The sequence below is a fragment of the Phyllobates terribilis genome, unplaced genomic scaffold, assembly GCF_046119375.1.
Source record: "Phyllobates terribilis strain yellow unplaced genomic scaffold, ASM4611937v1 Scaffold_2__4_contigs__length_985480577, whole genome shotgun sequence".
In the NCBI taxonomy this organism is placed as follows: Eukaryota; Metazoa; Chordata; class Amphibia; order Anura; family Dendrobatidae; genus Phyllobates; species Phyllobates terribilis.
In genome coordinates this window covers 333802048-333828153 of record NW_027362762.1, presented here as the reverse complement: position 1 = coordinate 333828153, position 26106 = coordinate 333802048, and the positions used below count along the sequence as shown (strand labels likewise).

General features: G+C 43.7%; 1 protein-coding gene across 3 annotated transcripts in view; it reads left to right on the top strand.

Annotated features, from left to right (window-relative positions):
• GABRG3 (gamma-aminobutyric acid type A receptor subunit gamma3) overlaps positions 1–26106 on the top strand; it is a 1111975-nt gene that overhangs the window by 646008 nt on the left and 439861 nt on the right. For all 3 annotated transcript variants that reach the window (XM_073664536.1, XM_073664535.1, XM_073664537.1), the window contains one exon: positions 18951–19033. In XM_073664536.1, coding sequence (XP_073520637.1) covers positions 18951–19033 — 83 coding nt within the window. The remainder of the gene's footprint in view (positions 1–18950; positions 19034–26106) is intronic.

Below are 26106 nucleotides of genomic sequence, written 5' to 3'. Positions count from 1 at the left end.
ATTTTTTCAGAGCTAGATGCAGAAAAAAATTATATTCAATTTGCAACCTGATGGAGGTCAGTATAGATGGACTAATAGAATGATGCTATGCCCAAAAGATTTTACTTCACTAGGTGCAGTAAAAAAATTGGTATTCTATACACAGGTGGTATATCTTGCAACACAGATAGGCTACTCCACTGACTAACACACTCTGCAATAGGCCAAAAAGGATTAGCTTTGCTAGATTCAGCCAAATGCTGTGAAAAAAACTTGCACAGCACTGGCACAGACCTGCCTGGCAAAAACTGATAGGAACTGATGTAACCTAGTCCTGAAAAGGACTCCAATTACAATTAGTCTTTACTCCCACAACCTATCTATTTAAGAGCACAGACCTGCCTGATAAAAGTCATAGGAAATGCTGTAACCTAGTCCTTAAAAGGACTGCAATCACAACTATTCCCTACTCCCAAGCTATCTGTAGATTTGTGCGAAAATTGGCTTGAAATTAACAAGGTATAGCGCACACAGCAACAGCGGTGCCGTCTAACACGCAGCTGCAGCAGTGAGAAAATGGTGGTGACGGGGAAAATGGCTTGGTCTTATAGGGCAAGGACACGTGACATACACTGCCAATGACACATGCCCTTGCTTGTGTGAAAAAAAGCACTTCGCTCCGTGTGTGCGCTGCTGATAGGCTGACAGATTGCACCTCCCCACTGTAAATGCGGGAAAGAGAAAAAAAAAATGGAGATCTTCATTGTTCCTGCAGAGATCCATCCCCTGCCCCTCCCCCCACCCCGCTGTACACTCAAACTGCGTATTAACATTAATTTTCATCATTACTGAGAAAAAATCCAGTTATGATTTTTGTGCACGAACAGTTATCGAACATAACCTCGAACAGCCGAATTTTTCTCAAATTGTTCGTGTTCACCGAACGGCTCGAACACCGCCCAAAACAGCTCGAATTTGAGATTGGCGAACAGTTCGAGTAGAACAACGCTCATCTCTAGTCTCAGGTTTATTCATCAGGATATAACCACATACAGACTTAAATAAGTACATTTAAAAAGAGGCCACAAAAGATCACATGGAGTTCTTTTTTTCCTCTTTGATAAGCTTTATTAATTATGACAAATTGATGAGTCACTGACACTGTCCCTTGTATTTGGTTATATCCTGATGAAGTCTAAAAACCTCAAAACGCGTTGATTATAAAACTGCACCAAGACTACTTTGCATCCTGAACCATTCTTTTGGATCTCCATCAGCAGTGCATTTTATTGTTTTTTTAACCCATGGGACTGTAGCAGCTGACAAATTTAAGCTTGATCATTGCTGTGTAATACACAGCTTTACCATGTGAGCAATTCCCTGTATGTTATTGTCCTTCATCATCTGATGAGACCTTATTGTGATTTTTGCTCCTCAGCTTATTCCTACATGCTAGTAAATATAGCTTACACATATGAGCCTACTGTATTTTTGGTCCTTGGCTTACCCAAATAACACAATACATTATATCTGCTGTTCGATATATTAGCTAGAGAGAACTGTATATACATGGTGGGCCATTTATATGGATACACCTAAATTAAATGGGAATGGTTGGTGATATCAACTTCCTGTTTGTGGCACATTAGTATATGGGAGGGGGAAAACTTTTCCAGGTGGGTGGTGACCATGGCGGTCATTTTGAAGTCGGCCATTTTGGATCCAACTTTATTTTTTTCAATGGGAAGAGGGTCATGTGACATCAAACTTAGTGAGAATTTCATAAGAAAAACAATGGTGTGCTTGGTTTTAACGTAGCTTTATTCTTTCATGAGTTTTTTACAAGTTTATGACCACTTATAAAATGTGTTCAAAGTGCTGCCCTTTGTGTTGGATTGTCAATGCAACCCTCTTCTCCCACTCTTGACACACTGATAGCAACACTGCAGAAGAAATGCTTGCACAGGCTTCCAGTATCCGTTGTTTCAGATGCTGCACATCTCGTATCTTCACAGCATAGACAATTGCCATCAGATGACCCCAAAGATAAAAGTCTAAGGGGGTCAGATCGGGAGACCTTGGTGGCCATTCAACTGACCCACAACGACCAATCCACTTTCTAGGAAACTGTTAATGTAGGAATGCTTGGACCTAACACCCATAATGTGGTGGTGCACCATCTTGTTGGAAAAACTCAGGGAACATGTCATCTTCAGTGCATAAAGAGGGCAACACATCATCATGTAGCAATTTCAGATATCCAGTGACAATGAGGTTTCCATTGATGAAGAATGGCTGCACTATCTTTGTAACCCCTTATACCACACCATACCATCAAGATATATATTTTTTTCTTTGTTGCCTATTTCCCTCCCTAAGGGTTGCTGTGGAGCTGCCTATTGCTTGGAGATTGTTTTAGGACCTTGCCTTTACCCCTTGTCTCTCCAGGACCTTGCTGATGCTTGGTCACATGACCGCTGGAGTCCAACTCTCCAGTGGTGTTTGAGCTGCCAGCGGCATGCGATCGTTCTAGGACCTGTGTTGTCGCTGGGACATATGACTGCCGGTCTACAGCCCTCCTCCGGCGTGTGAGCTGTGTTAGCGTTTCCCTCTTGTCTTGTCTGTAAATAACAAAATGAGAAGTGAAAGGCAGCATTCACCGAATCTTGGATAAAACAACAGCCTTTATTGTTCAATGTGGAACATCAAATGCGGGCGGCAGGAAACATAGGGAGTTTGTGCGGGTGAGGTGTGGTGGACTACGGTCATTTCGCAGCCTCCCGGCACTTCTACGGGTCCATGTATACAGCTGCGAAATGGCCATAGTCCACCACACCTCCCCAGCACAACCTCCCTATGTTTCCTGCCGCCCACATTTGATGTCCCGCATTGAACAATAGAGGGCATTGTTTTATCCAAGATTCAGTGAGTGCTGCCTTGCACTTCTCTTCGTTTTGATATTTGCATGGACTTGGCTATATTTGCACCTCCACAAGAATCTAGGAGTATTCAAACCGTGATGCCGAATGGTAGATGCAACAGGTGATTTATGAGTGGTGCTGTGAAACTTCCCTTCACATAGCATGCTGAAAATAAAGCCAAATAACCGGAAGTATAAAAAACAAAGCAACTTTAACAAAATGTAATTGAGATATTTATGTGTGGATTACATGCGTTTTTGATGCGTTTCCGCAGCGGAAACGCACTAAAAAAACATATGCGTTTTTTCTTTGCGTATTTTACGTGACAAATACAAACCTAGGAGAAAAATCTGCACATAAAACTCAGCATACCCGCAAGAGAAATGGACATGTTGCGTATTTGAAACAAGCACCGTAGGTCAGTTTACACTGAGTAAAAAAAAATGCAGAGTGTTTATGAGAGTTCTATAAATCCCGTTCACTTTGCTGGAACTGTAAGTTGCTGAATTTTTGATGGGGCACGTAGGCACACAGTGTCAGGTGTCAGGAATTTACCTAAATCTATTAGAGCTGTTTTCAGAATCAGGATAGCCAATGTCTCATGGTTGCCTGAAATTAGTGTTTATTACTTATGTACAGATGTTACAATAGTTCATACTAAGGATATAGTAGGTTGTCACGAACAGCTTTCTGCTGCCCCCTATCATTAGGACAACTACACAATTGACCAACGATTAACGGAGGAGGCCATGTACAGTGAGTAAGGAAAGAATTCAGACCCCTTTAAATTTTTCACTCTTTGTTTCATTGCAGCCATTTAGTAAATTCTAAAAAGTTCATTTTTTTTCTCATTAAAGAACACTCTGCACCCCATCTTGACTGAAAAAATCAGAAATGTAGAAATTTTTGCAAATTTATAAACTGGAGATGGTTTTAGTTCTTCACTGGAGTCCAGCTATGTTTAATTCAACTGATAGGTAGAGTTGAGCGATACCTTCCGATATCGGTAAATATCGGATCGGATTGGATCGGACCGATACCCAAAAAATATCGGATATCGCCGATTCCGATACTGGAAACCAATGCAAGTCAATGGGACACAAATATCGGAATGAAAATAAACCCTTTCTTTCCTTGTAGGTTAATTCTACATGAAGGAAAACAACTAAGAATAATGTAGAATGTATTACATGAAAAGCCGGCAATTCAGCAGCGGCATACACCGGTACCCGACAATTTAGAACAGAAAGAATAGAGCATCACACATAGATTAGATACATAGAAACATGTCAGTCACATATATAAGAAGTACAGTGATAGTGTTGATTACTGTACTTGTCATTTAGTGTTAAAATAAAGGATTAATTAAAAAAAAATTTGGCTTGGGGTTCCCCGTAATTTTAGTCTCTAGCGGAGGTTAAGCAGACAGCTGGGGCAGATGTTTGAAGCCTGGGAAGGGGGTAATACCCACGGAGCTTCCCAGGCTACTAATATCAGCCCCCAGCTGAATACCTAGCCTTTACTAGCTATTAAAATGGGGAACCCCAAAAAAATGACGTGGGGTCCCCCCTATTTTAATAGCTAGCAAAGGCTAGGCAGACAGCTGGAGGCTGATATTAATAGCCCAGGAAGGGTGCCATGAATATTGGCCCCCTCCCAGGCTAGAAACACCAGCCATCAGCTGCCCCAATTCTGGCACTTAGCCTCGCTCTTCCCACTGCCCTGTAGCGGTGGCAGTGGGGTAATAGGGCTGGGGTTGATGTCAGCTTATAATGCCAGCTGACATCAAGCCCAAGTTAGTAATGGAGAGGCGTTGTAGCGCTGGCGTCCCTGCTCCCTGCTAGGCAGGGACGCTGCTCCCCTCACCGCTCTGCTCTGTGCCCGGCGTCCTCTCCCCGCTCTGCTGTCAGCGCGCGCTCCTTCCCGGCGTCTTCCTCCCGCTCTGCTCTCAGCGCGCGCTCCTTCCCGGCCCCTGTGCTTAGGGCGCGTGCGCGCTCCCCTCCTCTTAAAGGGGCCGCGCGCGCCGTCCTAAGGAGTCCCCGGCCAATGGCCGGAGGACTTCATCATATATAAGGCACCTCCTCCAAAATGGAGGTGCCCGAGCAATGTTGTTTGCACCTGTGTCTCAACTGTGCTTCAGCCCTCAGGTCCCGTTGCCAGTTACCTGCCAGTTACCTGCCAGTTACCTGCCAGTTTCCTGCCAGTTACCTGCCTGATTCCTGCCTGAATACTTGTTACCTGTCTGCCAGTCTGAGGTCCGACGGTCTGCCTTACTACTCCTGTCAGTCTGTCTAAAGGACCAGCCTGCCCGCTCACCTGGGAGCGCACATCAGCTACCTGCCTACTTTCCTGAGGTCCGACGGTCTGCCTTACAACTCCGGTCAGTCTGTCTATGGACCAGCTTGCCCGCTCACCTGGGAGCGCTTCTCCGTTACCTGCCTGCTTGCCAGCCCGGAGGCTCCGTTGTCACGTGCTGTGACCATCAGCTACTTCAGACTCTTGTCCACTCACCTGGGAGCGCTTCTCCGTTACCTGCCTGCTTGCCAGCCCGGAGGCTCCGTTGTCACGTGCTGTGACCATCAGCTATTTCAGACTCTTGTCCACTCACCTGGGAGCGCTTCTCCGTTACCTGCCTGCTTGCCAGCCCGGAGGCTCCGTTGTCACGTGCTGTGACCATCAGCTACTTCAGAGACTCTTGCCCGCTCACCTGGGAGCGCTTCTCCGTTACCTGCCTGCTTGCCAGCCCGGAGGTTCCGCCGTCACGTGCCGTGACCACCTGTTATTCCAGAGACTCTCGCTTGCTCACCTGGGAGCACACATCTACCATCTGCCTGCTAGCCTACCCGGAGGCTCTGCCATCACAGGTCGTACCTACCCTTTACCCAGAGACTGCCCTGATCATTTGCCGTATCTCCCTGTCCGTTCATCCAGAGACTGCCACCCGCTCCCTTACAAGGGCCGTCCCCTTGTATAGTAGCTCAGAGGTTCCGCCTCCCAGACCCGTTACAGTTTGCTCGGGCCATGGAACCCGGTGGCACCCAAGCACCCTCGCTCTCGGACCTCTGTCTTGAACTGTCCCGTCAGAGGTCCCAACAAGAGGCCATCCTGGGTCACCTGCGGAATGTTAATACTCGCCTGAACACTCTGTCTGATCCACCAACAACCTCCGCCAGTGCCATATCTTGCAATCCGGCAGCTCCGCTGCCCACTAATACTATGGTATCCTACCCCGGACCCCGGCTTTCTGCACCTCCTCGCTTCGGAGGCGACCCCGTCCAGGCTCGGGGCTTCTTAAATCAGTGCACCCTGCATTTTGAACTTTTGTCCTACCAGTTTAACTCCGACCGGGCCAAGATTGCCTTCATCATGTCCCATCTCACCGGGGAGGCCCTGGCCTGGCTGAATCCTCTATGGGAGAGAGGAGACCCCCTGGTGTCCAACTTGCCTGCTTTTCTCACGGCTTTCCGGAAAATCTTCGACGAACCCGGACGGAAGACCTCATCTGCATCATCGTTGCTACGCCTCCGTCAGGGGAGTCTCACCGTGGGCCAATATGCCATACGGTTCCGTACCCTTGCCTCGGAGCTGGCCTGGGATAACGACGCTCTGGTTTCCGTCTTCTGGGAGTTTCTGTCCGGCCGTATTAAAGATGAACTTGCCGGTCGGGACATTCCTACCACTCTCGATGACTTAATAACTCTTGCCACCCGGATTGACCTACGGTTCCAGGAGCGTGCCAGAGAGGTCACCCGTGAGAGGAGGTTACCACGTCTAGCTCCTACTTTTCAGAAACCCATCACTCCTTCTGTCTCTAACCAGGTACACCCTCCTGAGCCTATGCAGGTCGACCAGACCAAGATGGTCAAGACCCGTCAGGACTTACGCCGTGCCGAGGGGACCTGCTTCTACTGTGGCAGTAAGGAGCACCGGATCCGTGCCTGCCCGGAGAGGTCGGGAAACGCCTGTGTCTAGGTTCGCTCAGAGAGGTCCACCTAGACAAGAATAAATCCTCTCCATCCCTGCTGTTGTCAGTTTCAATCGTCTATGGGGAGAACCGTTATTTCGAACTAGCCCAACTGGACTCTGGAGCAGCCGGGAATCTTATTTCACAGTCCCTGGTAGAGAAATACCGCATCCCCACCAAACCTCTGGCTGTACCTTTGTCTGTGGCTGCCGTGGATGGGGGGCTCTTACCACGCCCCATCCAACTCATCACCGAATCCATTACTCTGCAGGTGGGAATGCTACATTCTGAGAGTATCTCCTTTCATGTTCTGCCTGGACTCTCTCACGCCCTCTTGCTAAGTCTGCCTTGGCTCCAGAAACATGCACCCGTGCTTGACTGGCAAACCGGAGAAGTCCTTCGCTGGGGACAAGACTGTCATAAGACCTGCCTGGTTCCCGTCCATCCCGTCCGTCCCTCTCCTACCCCAGCTAATCTACCTGGACTTCCAATTCCTTATTGGTCTTATGCTGATGTCTTTAATAAAAAGGAGGCAGAGACATTACCCCCTCATAGACCATACGACTGTCCCATCGACCTGTTACCCGGTACTACTCCTCCCCGTGGGCGTATTTATCCTTTATCCGCTGCTGAGACCCGGTCGATGTCCGAATATATTGAGGAGAATCTGGCCAGGGGATTCATCCGGAAATCTACTTCCCCGGCGGGAGCGGGCTTCTTTTTCGTCAAAAAGAAGGACGGCTCTCTCCGTCCCTGTATAGACTATAGAGGCCTAAACCAGATCACGGTGAAGAATAAGTACCCCCTTCCGCTCATTCCAGAATTATTTGATCGTCTGAGGGGGGCTAGAATCTTCACCAAACTAGACCTCCGTGGGGCGTACAACCTGGTTCGTATCCGTCAGGGGGATGAATGGAAGACGGCATTCAACACCCGGGACGGCCACTATGAATACCTGGTAATGCCCTTTGGTCTCTGTAACGCTCCTGCCGTTTTTCAAGAGTTGGTCAATGACATCTTCCGGGACCTTCTCTACTCCTGCGTAGTGGTGTACCTGGACGACATCTTGGTCTTCTCTCCGGATCTCCAGACTCACCGGAGGGACGTTCGTCAGGTTCTGCTCAGGCTCAGGCAGAATCACCTCTTCGCTAAATACGAGAAGTGCCTCTTTGAGCAGACCTCGCTTCCGTTTTTGGGCTACATTATTTCTCAGACCGGCCTACGAATGGATCCAGAGAAACTGTCTGCCATCGAGAAATGGCCTCGACCGGAGGGGCTGAAGGCCATTCAGCGGTTCCTGGGCTTCGCCAACTACTACCGCCTCTTCATACCACACTTCTCTTCCCGGACTGCCCCAATTTCCGCGCTCACTCGTAAGGGCACTAATCCCAAAGAGTGGCCGCCCGAAGCAGAAGAAGCCTTTCTTTCCTTAAAACAGGCCTTCTCTTCCGCCCCGATGCTGCATCGCCCGGACGGCAACAAGCAGTTCTTCCTGGAAGTGGACGCCTCCTCCTCTGGAGCTGGAGCGGTACTTACTCAAAAATCTTCTTCCGGGAGGATGGTAACTTGCGGCTTCTTCTCTAAACTCTTCTCCTCCTCAGAGCGCAATTATTCCATAGGAGAGCGAGAGTTATTGGCCATCAAACTGGCATTGGAGGAGTGGCGTTACCTGCTTGAGGGGGCTCTTCACCCGGTAATAATTTACACTGACCACAAGAACTTGGCTTACCTCCAGCATGCCCAGAGACTTAACCCGCGCCAAGCCCGGTGGTCCTTGTTTTTTGCTCGTTTTGATTTTGTCCTTCATTTTCGCCCGGCTGACAAAAACGTCAAGGCGGACGCCTTGTCTCGATCCTTTCTGGTATCTGATCTCGAGGAAGATCCGAAACACATCATCGATCCCGCCAGAGTAATACAGGTGGCTCCCGTGAGTCTAAATCGTCTCCCTCCCGGAAAGACGTTCGTATCAGTACCTGATCGGGAGAAGATCCTTCACTGGGGTCACTCGTCTAAACTGGCTGGTCACGCTGGTCAGAAGAAGACCCTCCAGCTTATTTCCTGGCACTACTGGTGGCCTACCCTGCACAAGGATGTAATAGACTTTGTTTCTGCCTGTGTGTCCTGCGCCCGCAACAAGGTTCCGAGACACCTGCCAGCCGGTCGCCTCCTTCCGCTCCCAGTACCTGCTGCCCCCTGGCAGCATATTGCAATGGACTTCATAACTGACCTCCCACTCTCTGCCGGTTGTACGGTCATTTGGGTGGTCGCTGACCGCTTCTCCAAGATGGCTCATTTCGTTCCCCTGCCAGGCCTCCCGTCTGCACCCGAGCTAGCTAGAGACTTTATTCGTCACATCTTCCGTCTTCATGGCCTGCCCCTCCACATCGTGTCGGATCGTGGGGTACAGTTCACCTCACGCTTCTGGAGAGCCACTTGTAAACTACTAGACGTCACCCTGGACTTCTCTTCCGCTTACCACCCACAGTCCAATGGTCAAGTGGAGCGGATCAATCAGAACCTGACCAGTTACCTCCGGCACTTCGTTAATGCCCACCATTCTGACTGGGTGGATCTCCTACCATGGGCCGAGTTCTCTTACAATAATCACGAGAGCGAATCCTCCTCCAAATCCCCGTTTTTTGTAGTCTTTGGTCAGCATCCTCGGATTCCTTTTCCTGTCTCCACCTCGGTGGACAACCCGGCTGCGGAATCTCTCGTTAGCAAATTTTCCTCCATTTGGGAGAGTACCCGATCCGCACTCCTTCAGTCTTCCGAGCGTATGAAAAGACACGCTGACAAAAAACGTCTGGACCCTCCTCAATTCCGTCCTGGGGATAAAGTCTGGCTCTCGTCCAAATATGTCCGACTCAAGATCCCTTCCTATAAGTTAGGGCCTCGGTTCATCGGCCCACTGGAGGTCATCAGTCAGATCAACCCGGTGGCCTATAAATTGAAACTCCCGGCCAACTTACGGATCCCTAACTCCTTCCATGTATCTCTCCTCAAACCTGTGGTACTTAACTCTTTTTCCAAGTCTACAGGTACGCCTCCTGCTCCGGTTTCTGCTGAGGACGAGTTTGAGGTAGAGAACATTCTTGCCACCAAAAGGGTAAGAGGAAAGACCTTTTTTCTGGTAGATTGGAAGGGGTTTGGTCCTGAGGAGAGAACGTGGGAGCCCCGGGAGAACATCCATGCCCCTCTCATCCTAGCTAAATTTCTGTCTGGCCTAAACAAGGGGGGGCCTAAAGGGGGGGGTACTGTAGCGCTGGCGTCCCTGCCCTCTGCTAGGCAGGGACGCTGCTCCCCTCACCGCTCTGCTCCGTGCCCAGCATCCTCTCCCCGCTCTGCTGTCAGCGCGCGCTCCTTCCCGGCGTCTTCCTCCCGCTCTGCTCTCAGCGCGCGCTCCTTCCCGGCCCCTGTGCTTAGGGCGCGCGCGCGCGTGCTCCCCTCCTCTTAAAGGGGCCGCGCGCGCCGTCCTAAGGAGTCCCCGGCCAATGGCCGGAGGACTTCATCATATATAAGGCACCTCCTCCAAAATGGAGGTGCCCGAGCAATGTTGTTTGCACCTGTGTCTCACCTGTGCTTCAGCCCTCAGGTCCCGTTGCCAGTTACCTGCCAGTTACCTGCCAGTTACCTGCCAGTTTCCTGCCAGTTACCTGCCTGATTCCTGCCTGAATACTTGTTACCTGTCTGCCAGTCTGAGGTCCGACGGTCTGCCTTACTACTCCTGTCAGTCTGTCTAAAGGACCAGCCTGCCCGCTCACCTGGGAGCGCACATCAGCTACCTGCCTACTTTCCTGAGGTCCGACGGTCTGCCTTACAACTCCGGTCAGTCTGTCTATGGACCAGCTTGCCCGCTCACCTGGGAGCGCTTCTCCGTTACCTGCCTGCTTGCCAGCCCGGAGGCTCCGTTGTCACGTGCTGTGACCATCAGCTACTTCAGACTCTTGTCCACTCACCTGGGAGCGCTTCTCCGTTACCTGCCTGCTTGCCAGCCTGGAGGCTCCGTTGTCACGTGCTGTGACCATCAGCTACTTCAGACTCTTGTCCGCTCACCTGGGAGCGCTTCTCCGTTACCTGCCTGCTTGCCAGCCCGGAGGCTCCGTTGTCACGTGCTGTGACCATCAGCTACTTCAGAGACTCTTGCCCGCTCACCTGGGAGCGCTTCTCCGTTACCTGCCTGCTTGCCAGCCCGGAGGTTCCGCCGTCACGTGCCGTGACCACCTGTTATTCCAGAGACTCTCGCTTGCTCACCTGGGAGCACACATCTACCATCTGCCTGCTAGCCTACCCGGAGGCTCTGCCATCACAGGTCGTACCTACCCTTTACCCAGAGACTGCCCTGATCATTTGCCGTATCTCCCTGTCCGTTCATCCAGAGACTGCCACCCGCTCCCTTACAAGGGCCGCCCCCTTGTATAGTAGCTCAGAGGTTCCGCCTCCCAGACCCGTTACAGGCGTCTATAAGACACCCCCATTACTAACCCCATAGTCAAAGTTAAAAAAAAACACCCAGAATAAAGTCCTTTAATTAAAATAAACACACAATTTTTAATGTTCTAAATTAAACTATACTTACCATCACGCCCATTCCAGCTGAAGCCAATGTCTTCTGCAATAAAAGTAAAATAATAAAGCAACCTCATCCTTACCTCCTTGCCTTGAGCGCCGGAGAATTCTCTCACGCTGTCACTGACATGCATGAGGTGAGCTGAGTTCATTGGACATGATCTCGGCTTATCTGGATGCCGTCACAGCCAGACACTGAGGAGCCCAAGCATGCCTGCGCTTCTCAGTGTCTGCAGCATGGCAAGCTGGATGGCAGCTTTCGGCTGCGATCCAGCCTGTCAAGTCAATGTAGAAGAGCTAGAGCCGTCCTGGGAACCATGGAAAGGTAAGGATGATGTTGGTTTATTATTTTATTTTTATTGCAGGAGATCGTTGGCTTCAGCTGGAATGGGCGTGATGGTAAGTATGGTTTAATTTAGAACAATAAAGAATTGTGTGTTTATTTCAATTAAAGGTCTTTATTCTGGGTGTTGTGTTTTTTTTTTAACTTTGACTATGGGGTTAGTAATGGGGGTGTCTTATAGACGCCTCTCCATTACTAACCTGGGCTTGATGTCAGCTGGCATTATAAGCTGACATCAGCCCCAGCCCTATTACCCCACTGCCACCGCTACAGGGCAGTGGGAAGAGCGAGGCTAAGTGCCAGAATTGGCACATCCTATGGATGCGCCATTTCTGGGGTGTCTGACGGCTGGTGTTTCTAGCCTGGGAGGGGGCCAATATTCATGGCACCCTTCCTGGGCTATTAATATCAGCCCCCAGCTGTCTGCCTAGCCTTTGCTAGCTATTAAAATAGGGGGGACCCCACGTCATTTTTTTGGGGATCCCCCATTTTAACCCTAGAACGCATACCTGGGGCCTCGCAGGCCTGCTAGGTTACTTGTTTTCTATTTTCTGCAAGATTACTTTAGTTAGAATTTTGAAAATGTAGGTATTACTCAGGCCTATAGTTGTTATTGATTTCCAGTTGTTCATATATTTTTATGTTATAGGCATTTCGGTAAAACAACTCTTTTTTGGGACTATCCCATATTCACATACCTGGGGCCTTTTAGGCCTGTACTTGGTTTACATGTGATCCTCAGTCTTTTTGTCTGTACTGTTACTTAGAAGGAAAACATATCGCTTCAGGAAGAAAAAAAACATAGAAAAATATAAGAAAAGAGGAACTATATGGTTATATTGCCCTTACTCTTCTGGTAGGGTGTACAAAATCGCACGATGCTCCAATCAGAGAATTATTTCTGAACCCTTTTTCAGATCCACACTACAAAGCTACAATGTCAGTCAATAGATTTGAGAATATTCGGAGAAGCCTTCGTTTTGATGATAAGAGAACTCGTCCTGTGATGTTGGAAACAGATAAATTAGCCCCTATTAGCTACATCTGGAATCTTTTCATCAAAAACTGTACAAAGCTTAACCATTCTAATGACAATGTGACAGTGGATCAGCAACTTCTTGCCCTCAGGGGACGTTGCAAATTCATTCAGTATATGCCCAGTAAACCTGCCAAGTATGGCATAAAAATTTTCTGGATTTGTGATTCTACAAGCTATTATGGCATGAATGGTCTGATTTACTGTGGCAAAGAAGCTGATACTCCTGTCCAGAAAGACCTATGTTCTGACATAGTAAAAAAACTTGCAGTACCAATTTTCAATTCTGGAAAAAATATAACAATGGACAACTACTTTACCAATCTGGAACTGGGCAAATTTTTGCTTCAGAAAAAAATCACACTTGTTGGTACCATGAGGCCAAACCGCCGCGAAATTCCTCCAATCATGAAGCACAATCCCAAGCGACCACTTTATGACAGTGTCTTTGGTTTCTGCAATCAAGCGACAATGGTATCTTATAAAGCAAAGAAAGAAAAATCTGTGATATTACTGAGTACAATGCATCATGATGGAAGTATTGACACCGATGACAGGAAACAGAAACCTGAAATCATACTGCATTATAATAAAACAAAAGGAGGTGTGGACAAGATGGATGAAATGATTGGAGAGTATTCCTGCAAGAGGCAGACAAAACGTTGGCCTGTAGTCATTTTTTATAATATCCTTGATGTGTCAGCCCTCAATAGCTATATTGTTTATAGTGAAACTCATCCAGAATTCCATGCCAACAGGAAGGACAAGAGACATCTATTCTTGATGGAACTTTGCTATGAACTTTTGATGCCTACCATGATGGAGCGAAGCAACACAAAATGCTTGCCAAGGCAAATTACAGAAGGTATGATCCAATGTGGTATACATTTTCAGGAACATCCAGAGCCAAGAGAAAAAAAAAGAAAGCACTGTTATATGTGTCCAGCAAAGAAGGCAAGGAAATCTGAGCATTTCTGTACTACTTGTGGACAAAATGTCTGCAAGGAACATTCTTCTGAAAAAATATGTGAAAATTGTTGGGGTAATCAGTAAAGTTGAAAAGGAAAGTTTTTGAAAAGAAATATTCCTGCACCATGTTTACTACATCTTTTATATAAAAAACTTTTAGACAAAAAAATGGTTATATATATATATATATATATATATATATATATATAAAAAGAATTATATAGAATGCATATAGTGGGCCTTTGAAGCCGGTGTAATTACTTTTTTTTGTTTTATGCACATAATTATAATGTTTTGAAATATTCACAAATAAACTTTGAAAAGTATTTCTATTTGAGTTACTCCATGTTATTTGCACACAGGCCTAAAAGGCCCCAGGTATGTGAAAGTGTAGATTTCTATGGTTGCGCGTTCTAGGGTTAATAGCTAGTAAAGGCTAGGCATTCAGCTGGGGGCTTATATTAGTAGCCTGGGAAGCTCCGTGGGTATTACCCCCTTCCCAGGCTTCAAACATCTGCCCCAGCCATCTGCTTAACCTCCGCTAGAGACTAAAATTACGGGGAACCCCACCCCAATTTTTTTTTTTAATAAATCCTTTATTTTAACACTAAATGACAAGTACAGTAACAACACTATCACTGTACTACTTATATATGTGACTGACATGTTTCTATGTATCTAATCTATGTGTGATGCTCTATTCTTTCTGTTCTAAATTGTCGGGTACTGATGCTGAATTTCAGGCCGGCTTTTTTAAAGAGACGGTGCATGAAAACACTATTATTTTTTTTAATAAATCCTTTAACACTAAATGACAAGTACAGTAACCAACACTGTCACTATACTTCTTAAATATGTAACTGACATGTTTCTATCTATCTAATCTATGTGTGATGCTCTATTCTTTCTGTTCTAAATTGTCGGGTACCGATGCTGAATTGCCGGCCGGCTTTTTTAAAGAGAGTGTCTTCTGAGCAGTTTGTCAGCTTTTGGACACCTTTGAAGGTGTTTTCTATGTGTTTTTATTTGCCTGCCATTGGTTTTAACGGTGTTCGACGGTGTTCGACAGTGTTCTAAGGTGTTCGACGAACAGTTCCACGAACATCCCGGTGTTCGACGAACCGAACCAAACCCGAACACTATGGGGGTGGCTCAACACTAGTCATGCCCAATGAACTTGGCTCACCTCATGCACATCACTGACAGCATGGGAAAATTCTCCTGCGCTTGCTGTGAGCGCAGGAGAATTCTCTCACGCTGGGATGGCATTCTGATGACAGGCTGGATCGCAGCTGAGCGCTGCCATCCAGCTTGTCATCCTTCAGAGACACTGCAGAGCGCAGGCATTATGGGAACTTCTGATTCCGGTATTCGATATTCTAAAAGTATCGGAACTCAGTATCGGAACTCCGATACCGCGAATATCTGTTGATACCCGATATTTCAGTATCGGAATGCTCAACACTACTGATTGTACTTCATTTGGAAAGGCACACACCTGTCTATATAAGACCTCACAGCTCACAGTGCATGTCAGACCAAATGAGAATCATGAGCTCAAAGGAACTGCCTAAGGAGCTCAGAGACAAAATTGTGGCAAGGCACAGATCTGGCCAAGGTTACAAAAGAATTTTTGCATTATTCAAGGTTCCTAAGAGCACAGTGGCCTCCATAATCCTTAAATGGAAGATGTTTGGGACCACCAGAAGTCTTCCTAGACCTGGCCATCCAGCCAAACTGAGCAGTCGTGGGAGATGAGCCTTGGTGAGAGAGGTAAAGAAGAACCACAAGATTACTGTGGCAGAGCTCCAGAGATGCAGTAGGGAGATGGGAGAAAGTTCCACAAAGTCAACTATCACTGCAGCCCTCCACCAGTCAGGCCTTTATGGCAGAGTGGCCCAACGGAAGCCACTTCTCAGTGCAAGACATATGAAAGCCCGCATAGAGCTTGCTCAAAAGCAAATGAAGGACTCCCAGACTATGAGAAATAAGATTCTCTGGTCTGATGAGATGAAAATAGAACTTTTTGGTGATAATTCTAAATGGTATGTGTGAAGAAAACCAAGCACTACTCATCATCTGCCCAATACAATCCCAACAGTGAAACATGGTGGTGGCAGCATCATGCTATGGGGGTGTTTTTCAGCTGCAGGGACAGGATGACTGGTTGCAATTGAAGGAAACATGAATGCAGCCAAGTACAGAGATACCCTGGATGAAACCTCTTCCAGAGTGCTCTGAACCTCAAACTTGGCCAAAGGTTCACCTTCCAACAAGACAATGACCCTAAGCACACAGCTAAAATAACAAAGGAATGGCTTCAGAACAACTCTGTGACCATTCTTGACTGGCTCAGCCAAAGCCCTGACCTAAACCCAATTGAGCATCTCTGGAGAGACCAGAAAATGGCTGTCCACCAACGTTCACCATCCAACCTGATGGAGCTGGAGAGAATCTGCAAGGAAGTATGGCAGAGGATCCCCAAATCCAGGTGTGAAAAACTTGTTGCATCATTCCCAAGAAGACTTATGGCTATACTAGCTCAAAAGGGTGCGTCTACTCAATACTAAGCAAAGGGTCTGAATACTTATGACCATGTGATATTTCAGTTTTTCTTTTCTAATAAATTAGCAAAAATTTCTACACTTCTGTTTTTTCAGTCAAGATGGGTTCAGAGTGTACTTTAATGAGAAAAAAAAAGAAGTTTTTAGAATTTACCAAATGGATGCAATGAAACAAAGAGTGAAAAATGTAAAGGTGTCTGAATACTTTCCATACTCACTGTATGTTTACACTACTAGGCCACTTATTGGGGGAACTCACAGTGAGCGGATTATATAAATACAACAGATTCCAATGCATGGAATATATATGTACCTCAGTACAGTCGCTGCCAATTCCACAATACCCAAGAAAGATTATTAGCAGCCACCACCAATCATTTTACAGGCTGATTGGACACCCGTTACAGGTAGCGTATGGCTTCGGGGTGCTGTTTACATAGCAAGAGGAACTGAACTATTACATTTTTTATTTAATCCAGAAAGATAGGCAGTGTTTATAAAAATATACAAAAGATTTTACAAAGAGGACAAAACAATTCAGCATATAAAATTATATAAAATAAAAGTATAAACAAAAGAAAATTACTAAACTTGATGTCACTGCAATGGCTTCTGATTTATAGACGGAAGCACTCCTAGTGAAACGTGAAACATGGGAACAGCTATGTATCTTCCAGCATTGAACATGGATGAAAATTGTCATTGGCTTTTTATCATCACAAGTTACACTCACATACCTCCCCTCTGGTGAATCATAACAGGGATGGACTTCAAGGAACTATAGGAAGTGTCTTAGTCTTAAGAAATTTTGAGATTCTCAACTTTTGCAATATCTATACCCCTGAAGGTCTCCAGCAGGAGGCATCATTGTCATATTTTTTATCTTGATTTTATCTGTTCATAGATAGGAGACATGGCATAGATTTTATCATCTATCTGGAAGATATCCAGTTGGCAGCACATCGGCCATTGACCAGTGTCGTGAAACCATGCTTTGCAATCGCCATTTCATCACATTTTCGAAAATATGACTTCCTTATCTATTATGTCAATGCAAATCATAAAAACCTCACTTCAGAATTTCTATGAAGCAGACAAAGGATTTTAAGTCTTCTTCTAAACTGTTATCTATCGGTCGTAAATCTGCCCTTCACTTCACTCCTGAGCATTGAAGCTGATTGGCCTCACATCTGTAAAGGCCCTGTCACACTTAGTGACGCTACAGCGATCCCGACAACTATACGACCTGTCAGGGATCGTTGCTGCGTCGCTATGTGATCGCTGGTGAGCTGTCAAACAGGCAGGCTCACCAGCGATCAGGGGAGCAGCGACATCGTGGAAAGAATCTTTCCACGATGTCCTGCTCCTGGTTACCAGCCTGCTGAAGCAGGAGCAGGCTGGTAACCATGATAAATAGCGAGTTACTAGGGGCACACGCGCACCTAGGAACCTGCTGTTTATCATGGTTACCACTCTGCTAAGGTGAGCGGGAGGTTACCGCTCACCGTAGCAGAGTGGTAACCATGATAAACAGAGGGTTACTAAGTGCGCGTGTGCCCCTAGTAACCCGCTGTTTATCATGGTTACCAGCCTGATCGCTGGTCCCGCTGGTCACACACAGCGATGTGTGCTGAACAGCGGGAGGGCAAAGACCAAAAAATGGTCCAGGACATTCTGCAGTGATCAGCGACCTCACAGCAGGGGCCTGATCGCTGCAAAGTGTCACACATAGCGACATCGCTGGTGAGGTTGCTGTTGCGTCACCAAAACCGTGACTCAGCAGCGATCTCGCTAGCGATCTCGCTATGTGAGACGGAAGCTTTAGCCATTAGGACTTTTCTTAATTACCTGTTTTTAAAGGAGGGGGTCAGCTACTAAGACGGGGTTATGTGAAGGTGACTGGTTTGAGTACATGCTTCTTTTCTCCCTTCTCTGGAGATGTATAAGGATTTTAATTCTTTCTTTATGACATAGGTATTTTGGTAAATTGTTATTAAACTAATTGTTATACAAGCATACAATCATATAGTTAGTTTTCTTGAGTTGAGTATACAACATCCCTGAAGTTGAATTTGTATTATATAATAAATTTACATTCGATATTTTGGCTATGACAAATCCCAACCACATTGGGACTTGTTAGTGTTGTTGGATGATTACCATAGAGGCCAATTAGTGGTGCAGTATTATCCACAGAAATAGAAACATAACAGAATAAGGTTTATATCCTATTAAATAAAGTAGTAAACAAGTCCTACTTTTGAGAGAGAAGCCAGTGAAATTCTCACTGGGCATCAAAAGTATGGTCTGCTGTTATGACTTATGACCAACTTATCTAATGTAATAAAAATATGAATATAATTTTTTGATTTCTGAATCATATGTGCAATAGTATAAATCCAATTTCTCAAATTTCTAATCACGCAGTACATTTCATGTGATATCAATGTACATTCCTTTAGAAGATTTTTTTTGTTTATTTTACCCATAACTATTTAAGGGGAGTAAATATGTTTTTCCTTGTGTTATTCACATAAATGGATGGTAAGAAAGCTTTGTATTATTTATTATTAAATTAGTAGAGTGATACATAATCTTTTTCTAGACTCACCATCAATGCTGAATGTCAACTACAACTGCACAACTTTCCCATGGATGAACATTCGTGCCCACTCATATTCTCAAGCTGTAAGTATCCAATCTGTGAATGTACATTTTCTGAGAGAAAGAATGCTCATTTCTTATAATAATCATGGATTTTGATCTGTTATATTTGAAAAATATGAAGTCTATATCATTGCTTACAACATGTATCATATAGCATCAGCTGGATTAAATATTTTCTCTCTGCTTACTAAGAAAAGCTCTTGATTGTTACGACTACATATTTGCATGAAGCATTTTTTAATGATTGTTAAATTAGATTTAATTAGGTTAGAAATGAGGTTGTGCCCTTTCTGAATCTGTGACACTCTTTTGCATGGTCTGTGTACACTATTGCATCCCAGCTGTTTCACTTGAATAGAACTCAGATTCAATGCAGAGACAAGGAAAGCAGCAGTTTTTTTTTCTTAAATCTTATACAGAGTAATTTTCTTTAATTTTTATTATAGAATCATGGAATGTTAGAGTTGGAAGCGACCCCCAGGGTCATAGTGTCCAACCCCCTGCTCAATGCAGGATTCACTATGTTCACACACCCACTATAATTGCTCATGTGATTTAATAAATAAGTTAATTTAATTGAAAAGACTCAGGTAATCACAACACAAATAAAAATTGCCTAAATTTGCTACTGGATTCTTTGAAAATATTGTTACATTCTTATTTTTATATTATACTATATTAGAGGTCCCCAAGCTTTTGTACTTTGTGAGCGCCATCACGGGAGGATTGCCATATTAAGCCTAAAAAATATTAAAGGGCATATAATTGCATATAAATATCTAGTAAAAATTGTGACAGTCATCACATCGGCAAACTAAAGGGGCATTTACTTTTTTTCTCTTTACTCAGAACTTGGCAAAAGTAAAGAAGTTTGTTCACACTTTAATTCCAGTTTTAAAGAAGCACTTCCTTCAAAGTTATTATCCTCTTATTAAATTGCAGTCATCATATTATATAGCACTGTGTACTTCCAATTTCTCATTTTGCCTTTTTACCCAGATAATTCTTCTCTTTTCTCTGCTCTATGTAGAAAGTTTATTTTCCCTGCAAAAATCACTCCCCTCTTCAACTCCTGACCCAGATGCTCTCTCCTCCCCCTTCCAGGTACTTTTGCAGTGACTCATGAGTCATACAGAGAAAATTGACTTCCTGTTACTACATAGAGCTTAGAAGGATTCAGCTAGTCAGTTTTGAATCATGTGATGTGATAGACCTAATGAAAAACAGAAGTATTAACTGGGTAAAAGAGCAAAATGAGCAATTGTAAGTACACAGTGCTATATAATATGATTATTGCAATATATTAAGAGGATTAAAACTATTTTTATTGTATGTGTCCTGTTTCCGTACTCATGCAACACACTTGCATTAAAACAATCTTGTCGGATTCTGGCCAGGAGTATGCATATTGCATAATTGCAATCACGTAACCACCATTCCCAGTGCTGACACTGGAGAATCCTTACAGTGCTTGCACTATGTGACTACAGACATGTCATTTTAGACTGAACAGCACTTTAAATGGAAAGAGTCAAGGATAATAAATATTATATTGCGCAACTTGTGATGCAATGTTTAGTGATTAGGGATATGTCTCTCAGTGTAAAAGTGATATGGTTACCAATGCATAAGTTCATAACTCAGGGATCCTATCAGCAGTGTGCTACAAGTAAAATATGGCTTCTTTGCCACTGGTTTGGTTCCAGTGCTATAAATGAACAGTTCTGAATTAAAATCAAAGGAAAAATACTGAAGAAGAAAGTAAATATCAATAACGTGACTCCTATCAAGTGGATTAAGTAAATAATTTATATTTTATTATGAGCAGTTTAGTGAAGGAAATGGAAAGTGAAGCTGGCACAGATATGAATAGTGTAATAAGAAATATAACAAAAATTGAATTCATTTAACGAACTGTAAAATCAAAACAATAGCTTTAGTGAAACATTACTTTCACTGAGAATTACCTACCTGAGGCTGCAATAAGCCGAGCTTAGTCAACTTGACAACTATTGAAAATTGTTGGTATTGCTTCTTGTCATTTGCTTTATGTGCATGTGTTTTAGCCTCCTAAGAGGACTGAAAAACATTTTATGTTCAATGACTGTCATTCATTTAAAAGCAATAGAAAGAAGTATATTGCTTAGTTTGCACAAAGTCAAAATAAATAGCAGTCTGCAGAGTTTCCATATATTGATTAGGTCATTGTAATTTGAAAATGTTTTCACAAACAGCATTACCTCAATGATTATTGCGCATTTCTTAAAATATACGTTTTTCTTAACTATGAAAAGGCTATTTGTATGAAGATAATCTGCTGCAGTGGATTTCATGATAGCAGTCACTTAAAATAAATTTTTGGTCTATAATAAAATGTTGTCTTCCCAGTTTAATGTGAAATTTTATAGCGCTGCTTGTTTTGTAATAATCCATTCAGTTGATGCTATATAATTAAGGCTTTGTTCTGCTGATACATTTCATAACTGTGTTTTTGAGGCCAAGAATAGTGTAGACTGCTGCATTATTCATGACATCAAATCCGATGGAAACTTCATGGACCCCATTATAGATTAATAATATCCATTAGGATTAGTTGGTTTGCATTTAAATTAATCCATCATACATGTCATGGCTCCAATTAGAACTGAAACTATTGTGATGTGAACATAGTAACTTTGAAATGACTTGTTTATTAATGAGATTTTAATTTACAAAAATTATTTGTAGCAGCAATAAGGTAAAGGAGACTTCCCCAAACATCAGAACTATATCTGTACATCCTTGTGGTATTTACTATAACCCCTTAACACCATGATTTAGGGATTCTGGCTGTATTGTACAGCTGACACCATGCTCCAACATTCACGATCAGTCAGTAATAACTGTAGTTCTGCCATTTAACTCCTTAGATGCCTCAGTCAATACTAATTTCAGAATCTAAGAGGTTACACAGAAAAAAGGATTCCCTCTGTCACACAATCAGTGCACTTGTCATGCTATTGCAGGATACTTATAGGTCATTGTGGCAACAGTCAGTCTTCCATTATTAGGAAGACTGTCTTCCATTTCACCCTTTGAAAGGGTGAAATACTTGCAGAATACACAAATAGGGTTAATTCACACATTAAACTTTTGCAGTGTTTTTGCTGCATTTTTTCAGTGCGTTTTTGCTTTAGAAAACGCACAGTATTTTAAACTACCAGCAAAGTGATTGAGATTTTGCTAAATCTCATACACATGTTGTATATTTTTAACTTACAGATATGAACCTTCAATTTGATTTTTAAAATCTGCACCATGTCACTTTTTCTGCATTTTTGCAGCATTTTTACCCTTTCAAATGAATGTAAAAAATACCCAAGTAAAAATACAGCAAAACGTGGGTATTTTACACAGCATTTTTACTACAAACACTGTTTTTTACGGCAGAAAAATCTTAATACTAAACTTGTGCACATACCAAGGTCCGGCGTCACCACCTGGCATGCCTGGGCAAGTGCCAGGGCCCGGGATGAATGGGAATGCCTACTCTCCATCAGGGACACCGGCACGCAATGGGGGCTGTGAGTCAGGCTGTGGTACCAGCGCTGCCACCAGACTCCCCCTCAAATACTCATCTCTCCACACTCCCCGCTGCTCTGGTCTCTTCAGCATCGTCTGACTCTGTGATGTCTCAGGGCCGAGGGTGCAATGAAGCCACTACAGCGTACCCTCTGTGCTGAGCAGTGCAAAGAGTCAGAAGACACTGAGGAGAATGGAGCAGTGGGGAATGAGGAGAGGTGAGTATTTGATTATATATTTTTTTGTATGGAACATTATTTGGGGTCATTATATACTGTGTGTAGCAATATATGGGGCCATTATACTGTAGAGAGCATTATATGGGGCCACTATATCGTACGTAGCACTATATGGGGCCCATAATACTCTATGGAGGACTATCCAATATAAGTTTCTCAATTGGTGCATAATAAAGATAGTATATACAGTTATATGAAAAAGTTTGGGCACCCCTATTAATCTTAAGCTTAATGTTTTATAAAAATTGGTGTTTTTGCAACAGCTATTTCAGTTTGATACATGCAATAACTGTTGGACACAGTAATGTTTCTGCCTTAAAATGAGGTTTATTGTACTAACAGAAAATGTGCAATCTGCATTCAAACAAAATTTGACAGGTGCATAAGTATGGGCACCCTTATCATTTTCTTGTTTTAAATACTCCTACCTACTTTTTACTGACTTACTAAAGCACTTTTTTTGGTTTTGTAACCTCATTGAGCTTTGAACTTCATAGCCAGGTGTATGCAATCATGAGAAAAGCTACTTAAAGTGGCCACTTGCAAGTTGTTCTCCTGTTTGACTCTCCTCTGAAGAGTGGCATCATGGGCTCCTCAAAACAACTGTCAAATGATCTGAAAACAAAGATTATTCAACATAGTTGTTCAGGGGAAGGATACAAAAAGCTGTCTCAGAGATTTAACCTGTCAGTTTCCACTGTGAGGAACATAGTAAGGAAATGGAAGAACACAGTTACAGTTCTTGTTAAGGCCAGAAGTGGCAGGCCAAGAAAAACATCAGAAAGGCAGAGAAGAAGAATGGTGAGATCAGTCAAGGACAATCCTCAGACCACCTCCAGAGAGCTGTAGCATCAACTTGCTGCAGATGGTGTCACTGTGCATCGGTCAACTATACAACACACTTTGCACAAGGAGAAGCTCTATGGGAGAGTGATGTGAAAGAAGCCGTTTCTGAAAGCACGTCACAAACAGTCGGCTGAGGCATGCAAAAGCACATTTAGAGAAGCCAATTTCTTTTTGGAAGAAGGTCCTGTGGACTGATGAAACCAAGATTGAGTTGTTTGGTCATACAAAAAGGCATTATGCATGGAGGCAAAAAAAACACAGCATTCCAAGAAAAACACTTGCTACCCACAGTAAAATTTGATGGAGGTTCCATCATGCTTTGGGGCTGTGTGGCCAATGCCGGCACCGGGAATCTTGTTAAAGTTGAGGGACGCATGGATTCCACTCAGTATCAGCAGATTCTTGACAATAATGTTCAAGAATCAGTGACAAAGTTGAAGTTACGCAGGGGATGGATCTTTCAGCAAGACAATGATCCAAAACACCGCTCCAAATCTACTCAGGCATTCATGCAGAGGAACAATTACAATGTCCTTGAATGGCCATCGCAGTCCCCAGACCTGAATATCATTGAACATCTGTGGGATCATTTGAAGAGGGCTGTCCATGCTCGGCGACCATCAAACTTAACTGAACTGGAATTGTTTTGTAAAGAGGAATGGTCAAAAATACCTTCATCCAGGATCCAGGAACTCATTAAAAGCTACAAGAAGCGACTAGAGGCTGTTATTTTTGCAAAAGGAGGATCTACTAAATATTAATGTCACTTTTCTGGTGAGGTGCCCATACTTATGCACCTGTCAAATTTTGTTTGAATGCAGATTGCACATTTTCTGTTAGTACAATAAACCTAATTTCAAGGCAGAAACATTACTGTGTCCAACAGTTATTACATATATCAAACTGAAATAGCTGTTGCAAAAACACCAATTTTTATAAAACAATAAGCTTAAGATTAATAGGGGTGCCCAAACTTTTTCATATAACTGTATCTTGCTAAATAGCTAGCACCTACTGGTGGAAATCTAGGTTAGGTCGTTTAAACATAGATAAATACTTGAAGAGAGAAAATACGACCATATCAACCCAAAACAATTATAAAAATTAACTTTTATTCATAAATAGTATAAAAAGTTTACTTCATAGTCAATATAAGGCACAATACAGAAATACAGAAAGACACATATCATGTAGAAAAAACCGTCTCACTGAAGGGACGATGTGGTCCACATATGAAAGGGGGCCTCGGCGCCACAGCAAAAGCATATATATCTAGTCCTTCATCTGTCATACCAATAAAGAGGACTATCAGATGGCCACAGTGTAATATCCATAATAATATCCATATAGTAGTGCATATCACAAGTAGTATCAAAGTACTTAAAAATACCTCATAGAGGACTCATAATCAATACTGTCAGAATGCCATATGCCAGCAGCTAAACTGTGCTTTTCATCATATCAAATGCTGCATAAGAGACACTAATAATAGCCACAATGATACAATTATGGTCAAAATATGACGGCTAAAAAGATTCAATTAATTGAATTTATACTGGCAGAGTCTATATCGGACAAGTATAAAGATAAATAGGTACAAAATAGGGTAAGAAACAAGTACTGCATTGTATCAAGAGGATTACCTGGGCCACAAGCTGTGATGTCAAGGCACCCCCACGTGGATATAGACTCTGCTGGCATATGGCATTCTGACAGTATTGATTATGAGTCCTCTATGAGGTATTTTTAAGTACTTTGATACTACTTGTGATATGCACTACTATATGGATATTATTATGGATATTACACTGTGGCCATCTGATAGTCCTCTTTATTGGTATGACAGATGAAGGACTAGATATATATGCTTTTGCTGTGGCGCCGAGGCCCCCTTTCATATGTGGACCACATCGTCCCTTCAGTGAGACGGTTTTTTCTACATGATATGTGTCTTTCTGTATTTCTGTATTGTGCCTTATATTGACTATGAAGTAAACTTTTTATACTATTTATGAATAAAAGTTAATTTTTATAATTGTTTTGGGTTGATAAGGTCGTATTTTCTCTCTTCAAGTATTTATCTATGGAGGACTATGTGGTGCCCATAATACTGTATGGAGGACTATGTGGTGCCCATAATACTGTATGGAGGACTATGTGGTGCACATAATGCAACATGGAGGACTATACTGTCTCGTCTAAAACGAAAACTTTTGAATCCCCCCAGGACATGTACTTTACGCTAAGATGATTCGCTGGTTTCTGAGATATTGTAGAATTTACAATAGATATCACTCATGCAATGTAAGAAGTAAGTGAAATCTTTGGCATTGTACTATACCTTTTATATTTCTTATCTGCGCATTACACTGAGACTTTTTTGCCTGTGGCCCACGAAAACCTGGAGCTGGCCCTGCACATACCCATAGAAATGACATTTCTTGGATT